The following is a 9456-nucleotide window of genomic DNA, read 5'->3' as shown; positions in this document are numbered from 1 at the left end:
TCTTTAAAGCGATGAATTAGCAATGAAAAAAACCGGTTCGGTTTATTTATTTTTATACAAATATAAGTCTTAAGATTTAAAACTGTTTTTAATACATTATTTATCACCACCGGAAGCAGCTACTGCTGCTAATAGGGCTCCTAATTTACGAGATTATTCAAGCATGCTCTTAGGACAATAGCCTAATAATAGTCTATTAATGCAGTATTAAACGCTGTATTTATTCAGAGATCATTGGTTGGTCCTATTGATTTAGCTCAAATTATTGCGATTAACGCAATAATTACAGTGGGCCTAAGAATTTGATTTAAAATAGGAAAGCGAAGGCTAACTGCACTATACTAGATTTCTTAATATTTGTACATTTTCAGTGATCTGACACGGACAAGAGAGGCGACCAAACTCTGGGCTATTAGCAACTATTAGGGCTGGACATAGCTAGACCTTTATCAAATCTTTAACCTACTTTAAGCAGTCAAAGCAAAAGTTGGCTATAGCAAAAGCCGTTGCTAACCATCCTTAGTCTTCTATGTATTTATGCATTTATTTTAGTCTTTAACGGAATAGTCATCTATAAACTTGTTTGTGGTTTGCACCCACACGGTCACTAAAGGACGTTTGATGTTTGAACTTTGGGTTCACAGTATATGGATTATGCTATCATATCTACTGATCACAGAAAGAGACTTCCTGCTCTGAACTGTAAAAATTACGAAAGAACACTGTTCAGTTCATGAGAGCATCATACGGCTATTATCCCACAAATGAAAAATGTCGCAGTTTGGACCATTAAAATTTATTTTTGATTATTTATATTTGTACAGTTAACATAAAGTTGGTTAAGATGAAATAAGAACCGAATTAAGTCAAGGTCAAAATAGATTCTTGTCGAAGAATAGGCCTATCGTAAACAACCTATCTAATGGTGGTTTTGTTTCATCAAGGCCACACAATGTTCAGTAATAAAAAAAGGTAAAATGTTTATTTAGACAAATGTTTCATATTGTACAACAGTAAATGATACATTGGCTTTAACAAAAATCCGCTGAACAGAAATTTGAAGCAAGAAAATACATCGGAGTAATTTATCTATCCTCACGTGATAACAAACCGAAAAAGAAAGAAAAATGTTAGCCTACTTCTCAACTTGGTCAGCGTGTAGGCATACGTAGCAGATTTTTTTGTAATTTTTTTTTTTTTGACACTTTCTGGGTTTATCCAAAACAATACTGACGTTGAATTTCTGCCCTTTATAAATTTGGTTTGGTATTACACATTTCACCCGAATAAAATCAATACAGTCTGCATAATCAAAACATTGCGCGTGCCTCCTCCATGTGTTTTATTGAAGACTTGATGGATAAGGAAATTATTTATATACATTGATGTTCTAATCTAAAATGAACAAGACAGAGTTTATAAAAACACCTAAATACATTCTCCTTCTTGCTGAGTTTCCCTCCAGTACTCTTCACAATATTAGTTATGCCATAGTAATTAATACAAAATATAACACAATGCTGTGTTACAAAGTTTTCACACGTGGCGACAAAACAAATATTTAAAAATGATATAAAAAATTGAAGAGGTGGTTTATAAAGAAAGCATATACATCACAGCTCTGTTTGCAAGGGGTTGATGGCTTTGGCATCCATAAGCAAGTTACCCAAGAGAGTTGGAGCCATTATGAGAAGTTTTGCAGACTTTGCTGCTGAAAGCACTTTGGCCGTTTTGGCCCACTTTGGCAGAGACTCCGTTAATGGTGGAGATTTGGGGGAAGCTGGGATGTGAAGACTGAACAGGAGTGCTTGGGCTAGGCAGAGTGGAGGATGTGGATGGGGCGGCAGCAGCAGTTGGGCTGTTTGGTTTGTCACTGCAGGAATCACTTTCTATATCAGGCCTTCTGCCTCCGCTCATATCATCCCTTGGGCTGCTCAACTTCATTTTTTTGCAACCAGGTCGAACTCTGTACTTCAATGGCAAGGGCCCGTTCTGGAAAATATCAAACATGTTATTATCTTTGCAATTGGACTAAAATATAATAGCGGAGTTTAATGTGTTGAATATATCAGATTTAATACTCCTACCCTTCTCCATGTGTAGATATAAGCAATATCCATAAGAGTATAATAATCTTTCAAAGGCTCATCTTCATACATAACTTCAATCTGAAAGTAAAAAAAAAAAAAAAAAAGAATGTGACGTGAAATTCAACCAAGTGACGAAAAATCTTATCTTATATTAACGAATTCTTCAAAAGTGCAAAATGTGTGCTTTTGCATCGGAAAGACAGCCACAAGTAAAACAAACAAATTTAGAGAGAAGATTACCTGAAAGGTACATGGTATATCCATTTTACTTCTGAGAAATTTTCTGAGATGCATTACTGTCATAGCTGCAGGGCATTGTAAGTAGCGCTTTACATTCAGCTAGAAAAATGAGATAATTACAAAAATTCAGCAAGTAGTCCAATATAACCCTTTAAAACTGACTTCATGAGACAAGTTCTAAAATATTTGATCTATTCAGAAATGAATTACCTCTTTTGTGGTTTCTTTTTCTTCTCCATCTTTACTGTCAATCCTGATCATTTTAAGAGAAAACAATAAATACAATGTCTAACTACAAAACTTTAAAATTCCCATCTGAAGTAGCCTGCTATTAACATGCTTTTTACTAAAGTTTTATTTCATTATTCATTGACAAGCAACATGAAAGAATGATAATGAAAATTACCCTCCACAAGGAGCTTACACTGAACTGAACCTACTTGTTCTGATCAAAAAACTCAATGGACAGACTGATGATCTCATCATCAGCAATGATTCTCTTGTCTTCATCTGCCACTTCTCCTCTGTCCTCATTTGAACCATTAGTAACTGAAGGACAGAGAAATAATTACAACTACATTTTTTAAAAAAAGAGTGCTTATTAATTAAAATATCACAATAATTGTCTTAACATTTTACCATCAACTGGATGCTCCGCATAGAAATCTCTCCTTCGTTTCATCTCATCTGAGTAACAAAGGCGCAATGATTACTGATTAAATCACTACTGATCAAAGCTATTTTTAACAGACAAATAATTAATAAACATAATTAAAATGCACACTTATCTTACTTTTGAACAGACCAGGCACCAGCTTATAAACAATGTCCTGAAGGGTCTTATCTGACCTGAAATGAAGAACCATTTTTGAGTATTTTTTGATGCACAGATATGTAAAGCTTTAATGTATTTTGTGGATGAAAAAGCAACATGGACATTTATTAAAAGTATTTCAAAAATATAAAAAAATAGGCTATTTGAATTCAAATAGGCTATGGTATTCCCAAGCCATAGCTACCTGATATTGAGGAGAGGTTTTGTTTTATGAACTTGGACATCACAAATTGGACAATATTTGCTGGTCTCCAAATACCTCACAATGCACATTTTGCAGACTGTGAAAACAACAGACGACAAATGACAAACCGGGTCAAAAGACAGCCCAGTTTGAACGCCCACCAAAGAAACGCTTTAACGGTAAATAAGATCACAATAATAGAGATTATGACAGACTTACATGAATGCAAACATTCGACAATTGTGGTCGCATCAATGAAGTATCCTCCACATAAAACGCACATCAAATGAGGATTTAGCTCCGTTATCTTGATTCTCGTTGTTCGGTGCATTGTCATGAGATTTCGCAAACCTGATGAGAAAAAAAAGACATTAATTAATATTTACAGTCACATTAGAAAAATATAAAGTCGGGTTATTAAGGTTAAATAGTCCACTTTAAGGCTACTTGAAGCGGACACAATTGCGACAAAGCCGAACAAAACACATCTAACATTAGGCTCTTTAACGTGTAATCCGTTAATAGGCTACTATACTGACAACTCAAATGAACTAGTGTTATTCTAAATTCACTACGCCTTCGGTTAAACTCGTTGGCGCTTCAGGACAAAGTCCAAGCACAAGTGAAAACGGTTTTCTTTGATTTGCGCGGTTCGTACAGGTGAGAGTGAAGCCCGATGCCCACACGTACAGTTGCTATGACGACGGGTTGTAATTGGCGTTGTGCCAGTCGAAACGGAACCGCATACCTCAGATCCGCAGACGGACCGGATCACTACAAATGACCATAAATTCAACCAATTAGCGGTAAAACGCCACCACTTCCTTTCGACAACGGTGTTTCTCTCTAAAAAGCATGCGGCTAACTTGAACGTGGCTGCCATTTTGATACAGAAAGCCCCGTGTCCAAGCGAGTTCTCTCGCATGAGGCTGCGACCTGAGCACCACACACTGTTGTTTACGAAGCGGTCAGTAGCCTAATGTCACCTGTTAAACACGTCGTACGACCATCATTTCAGCACGCTTCGCTTTCAAATGTGAAAGAGAAAACAAAGTGCTCTTCCCTGCCTTGCCGACGTCTTCAATGAGGAACAGTCAACGGAAGCTCGAGAGCTCGTATCTGTGATCCCGCTGTCTCTCGACTGCGACATCAGTGTGTGTGTGTAACGTTAATTCAGCGCAACATTTTCAAATATCAATATCCTGTAAGAGCTAATGTTCACTTATGCACCTTTCTCAGTGAAGTGCTCTGAATTCAACGCATTGCCGTCTAATAAAAGTAGACTCTACATTTGACACAGTCCAACCATAATGTTTTTTGCTCAGTTATTGAGAAATATGTTCGAGAGACCAATATAAAAGACATAGCCCAGAATAATATAATAAAATAACCCAATAGCGTTCTAATAACGAACTTAGGCTACCATTAAAAAAGTGCAGCACAAAGCACTGCTTTTCAGTGAGTGAAAAAAAAATATTCAAAATACTCGTAATAAAAGGGGGTGGGGGGGTGGGGGTTATGTAGCCTTTTTTCCCTTCTTTATTAAGTAGGCTAACAACTGTCGGTATTAATTAAGTTAGACTGATTTTTTCATAGGCTAAGTGAATTTGTTGATCAGTGGATAACGGAAACAAGCTGGCCAAGTTTCCAGCAGAGGCGGAACAAACAGGTGTGTTTTGGTTTGAAACTGGCCTCAAGAAAGTCATTTCTCAAGCTTGTCCGATAATGAAAGCTCATAAGACCAATCTATGTGGCTTAGTAATAATATTCAGATTACACTATGATTCGTATCTGATAGCACATTAAACACTCTGGAAACGGAACTGTTTCTGTAAAGGAAGAAGAGGTCTAGGTCAAGGAAATTACTGCAGTTACTGTAAATCTGTCAATTTCGCGTATAAGCTACTGCAGTTATAAGAGTCATATCTTGACATTCGCGACTACTATGATGCGTATTCTTCCTTTTATTGTTAGAAAGATGATTGCAAGCAAGCATTTTATGAATTGAAAAAGAAACATTTGCGGTGTGGCAAAACGTTTTAAATATATAGCCTATAAGATTAATTAATAAATCAGTGAGGCACGGAGTGGTGGAAAGGTCATAGGGGAAAAACAAAAGAGAAGTTTTATCAACCGATGACTGTATTTACATAAGGCCTAATTTCTTGGATGGAGTTATCAACAATATTTTTATTAACTAGCAGGGGTGAGTTTCATATTCATTTGACAACTGACTGATTAATAAAGACAATATGTATATATCAGACTAACGAAAAAAAAAATCAAATCTTACAATTAGGACTCTTGTCCTACTTTGACCAAAAAAAAAAAAGGTTCTTCTCAGTCTGACGTGTCCTGGTCCAACCCAGTCTCAGAGCAGTTGCATTGAATCGAGACAGTTTGTGTTATTTTTAAAAGCTAAATACAAAATTGCAAGAGCCAAGTTAGGCTACATTCAGTGACAAATAAACAATTAAGGAGCAAGCTCGAAAACATATTTAAAATATGCTGTAAGTTAACAGCCTCAAAACAAAGTTCTGGTTTCGTGTAGATCAGCCTAGAAGGAGGTACCCGCGCACGCACAGGAATTTAAGTTAATAAAATTAATCGACGATGTTAAAACACGGTAAAATTAATTTTCCCCGAATATACAATCTCTAGACTACTCAACTCTATAAAATAAGAGACCTAATGTGTGATTTTCGATCGTGGAGAAATGGATGAAAGTGGTCACCCGTTAACACCTGCCCAACTCGCCTGTTCTTCAGCGCGCGCCGAGTTTAAGATTAAAAACAACACATGGAAAGAACATACACATTTCTGTTTTACAAAGATGACATACTCATCAACATATAGGCTATAATGTGTTACAGTATGTCACTGGTTGCGTTTTATAAGAAATGTGACAAAACTGAAATGAAATTCGTAGCTACGTATGAGAAACACTCAACCTATAGCTACAAGAGGCAACATTGTTACTCTCTTGTCTCCCAACAGAGAAGAGAAAAGAAAAGAAAAGCACATTAAAGCGCACATACCCAGTATATTTCGCGATGGTTTCTTAGCTTTGTTGTGGTAGACAATGAAACTTGAGAGTCGTTCAGCAAAAAATGAATGCTACCGAAGCGGCCATCTTGGAATGAGCTGCAGACGCTGTCAATGGCTCTAACGTTTCTCCGCCGTGCTCATTGTGGCCTTTTTGCGCAATTGCACATAGGTTAACGTAGCTCACTCTTCGCCGACACTTTCCGATTTGATTTACAGATAAATCCACAGATCCCGGTCATAGATGGGAAATACCAGAGGCACAGTTGTGCTGCACGGCGATCTGAAAAACACAGTGCCTGATGGTTCAGTGCAAACTGACACGGTCCCCAAAATGGCTTAGTTCGACCGCCCCACTCCACCACGTGATCTCATTCCTTGCGGGTAGCCTGGGAATTAGTAGTGGGGATATCATCAATAGGGTACCCCTCTGACGGATGTCTTTGTCAAACATCACCACTTCTGAAGATGAAAATCCCAAGCCTCGCAGTTTGGTCGGAATGATTCGTGGACTATAAACTTTTAGAAAAGCAGTATTTATCATTATTTTCACAAAAATCGCATTTAGTGCTAAATTCCCAAATGCAGAACAAGCAGAAGGGTTATTTTGAATAAGTCAGAATTAGGCTGCATTTTAAAATGGAACAAAGTTAGGCAAACAGAATAAGGAAAGACGCTCTAAATGCTTTCTCTATCTTTCAACGCTGATTTCTTAGAAAGTAAGATTTACATTTTATTGGCCAACTTGTTTCCAGAGCATTATGCAACTTATGCAGAATATACGCATTGTACTTCGATGACCGTGGGCTACTGCCAGCTATAAATGTAGCCTATATCAACAAGTAAAGCAAGAATTCCAAAAGAATGAATTTTAAAATTCCGAATTTTTGCCGAATTTTTTTTAGACTGTATAGGCCTTAAAATGTACATTTATTGTGCTTTATGGTAAGAGATAACAATCAGTTATCTATAGGATAAAGCAGTTGCTTTTATTCATACTCATTTTCTAAGTGGTTACAGTGAAGAAAAGTTGGGTGGTGAAATTTTACTGTCAGTGCACAGATACATTTAAGATTTGTTTCTAAATGTCATGCCTTATAGAGGCAAATATGTATCCTTTACAGCAATGTTTCGCCAAATACAATATATAGCCTATTTGTCTTCACAGATGTCACATACTTCAACCCTTGTTACAAAATTAACATGTGGCGTTCTAAGCCAAGCCATTTTTAGTAAATTATCATTATAGCTACTTCACTGACCAGTCCCAACTTGAATGTTTGGTTTATGCAGGGTTGTTATTATTATTATTATATTTTAAGGTTAGGGTGTTTACAAACTCCAGAAACCGTTCACAAATTTTTGCATTTACCTTGATGGCGTTCTTCTAGTGAAACAGGTCAAGCTACATATAATTGTTCAGTGATTATAAGATAATCAGTGAAAATGTGTGCGTGCACTCGATCGCTTGTGTGGTAGGTTGGTGTTTTTCCCTGTAGCACTGGACGGTCTCCCCTGTTTAGGGCACTGCGTTCAGCTGCAAACCACACGCGCAGTCTATGACGTCAGCTGCTAATACAGGCACTTCAGCGAAAACAAAGAAGCCCAGCAAGCTGGCGGAAACCCGAAGCACTTTAGCGTTAACCGTACCGGGTTCTGCAAATCCATAAAGCTTCTTCGATTACCATCTACCGTACCAGTTTCACTCGTAATCTATCGCTACAATAGAAACATGCAATTAGCTCCGCGTATGAATCGAATTGGTCAAGGTGTAATACGACAATTGTAGCCTTTTCTCAGAGACTAGTGTCATTTTCTGAAATACACCGTTTATATCTATACCTATTTCTTTATTCCGACTACAGATGTGACTCACCAAACAGGCTGTATCTCAGTCGCCTATCGGGTGTTAATACAGCACGAAATCTTGAGTAATAACTCGAGAGAGACATAGCCTAATGCCCTCCTCTTCCAAAAACTGTAAAGTTATTGACAACTCCATGTCGTCTACGCATCATGGAAAACTACTGCAGTATTTAAAAAATATGTGAAGAATAAACGCTTTCCACGGTTTCGTATTACACAACATTCACTGCGTGAATAAATGTTGACCCGAAACTTACACATCAATAGCCTACATAACCATTTTAAGTGCTATTTTGTCTTGTCGTTTATTCGATCATTCTTAAGACCTTATGAAGACGATGTATTATAACATAGCCTACATAAATGGCAAATAAAAAGAAAAGATCTCTAAAAAATGACCATGAACAGTGACTGCGTTTCTTCTTTTGTCTTACCTATTGGGTTAAACTTTAATTACACTATTGATTATTGATCGTTTACTGATTCCACAAAATTGATTTGTGGACTGAATGGGAGCTGGAGGTCAGGACTTACAGATAGCTACAGCCGCTTTGAGTTTATGTCTAGTTCGGCTGTCTTTGATGGTCTTAATCGAATGATGACGAGTTCATGAATAAACATGAATATTGTTCTATTATAATATTAAGCTATAAGCACACGAATGAAACAACGTGTGGAGAAAAATATCAGTATAGCCTATGCTAATATTACTGGTTTAATCATTCATAGAAATGTAACTTTAAATGTATTGTCGTTTAGACTGTATTAAGTCAATGAGCTTGCTTGCTTTTTTTCCTCGTCTAAAAACAGCACCTAGGCCTATAGCTATATAATAAATATTATCATTTTTTAAATTCCTTTTCGATACTGACATTCTGTTTAGAAAGAAAAAAAATCAAATAGGCTATAATTAATTAGATTTGTTTCATGGGATTGACTAAACGGGGTGGAAAATGGAAGTGCAATCTTCCAAGGGTAAATAGGTACAGAATTAGAAAGTGTAAAAAAAAAAAATTTTTTTATTGTGATGCATTTAAAATATATCACTCACACAAACGCACAAGTAAAATAATATATATTGTAGACCTTACTGACCTACAGATCGCCATAATTAACCACAATATGCTAAGGAAAGCAATCTTGTGAAAATACTTTCTTTTCTTTCTTTTTTATTATTTCCTGTTTATTTAGACCCG

The 9456-nt window shown here is 36.7% G+C and overlaps 1 protein-coding gene across 3 annotated transcripts; it reads right to left on the bottom strand.

Annotated features, from left to right (window-relative positions):
- Positions 1 to 955: 955 nt before the first annotated feature.
- Positions 956 to 8361, bottom strand: bmi1b (bmi1 polycomb ring finger oncogene 1b). 3 transcript variants are annotated; one of them, XM_052547436.1, is made up of 10 exons: positions 8271 to 8361; positions 3569 to 3700; positions 3350 to 3446; positions 3124 to 3179; positions 2970 to 3017; positions 2771 to 2879; positions 2541 to 2583; positions 2331 to 2429; positions 2088 to 2168; positions 956 to 1992 (listed from the first exon to the last, which is right to left on the bottom strand). In XM_052547436.1, the coding sequence occupies exons 1-10, from the start codon at positions 8344 to 8346 to the stop codon at positions 1663 to 1665; spliced, it is 1071 nt and encodes a 356-aa protein (XP_052403396.1). In that variant the 5' UTR covers positions 8347 to 8361; the 3' UTR covers positions 956 to 1662. The 3 variants fall into 3 exon arrangements, with proteins under 3 accessions (XP_052403396.1, XP_052403397.1, XP_052403398.1); XM_052547437.1 differs by lacking the exon at positions 8271 to 8361 and adding an exon at positions 6388 to 6765; XM_052547438.1 differs by lacking the exon at positions 8271 to 8361 and adding an exon at positions 4336 to 4498.
- Between the last annotated feature and the right edge of the window lie 1095 nt (positions 8362 to 9456).

Source organism: Carassius gibelio, chromosome B2 (assembly GCF_023724105.1).
Source record: "Carassius gibelio isolate Cgi1373 ecotype wild population from Czech Republic chromosome B2, carGib1.2-hapl.c, whole genome shotgun sequence".
NCBI classification, from domain to species: Eukaryota; Metazoa; Chordata; class Actinopteri; order Cypriniformes; family Cyprinidae; genus Carassius; species Carassius gibelio.
The sequence above is the reverse complement of the archived record's forward strand: the minus strand, read 5'-3'. Positions and strand labels throughout refer to the sequence as shown.

Excerpts from the sequence above, each read along its gene's own strand:
- bmi1b (XM_052547436.1), bottom strand. The coding sequence starts at position 8,346 with ATGTCTCTCTCGAGTTATTACTCAAGATTTCGTGCTGTATTAACACCC. Across the intron at positions 2,430-2,540 it reads AAAAAGAAACCACAAAAGAG|CTGAATGTAAAGCGCTACTT; the intron begins GTAATTCATTTC and ends TCATTTTTCTAG. Across the intron at positions 2,169-2,330 it reads ATATACCATGTACCTTTCAG|ATTGAAGTTATGTATGAAGA; the intron begins GTAATCTTCTCT and ends TTTTACTTTCAG.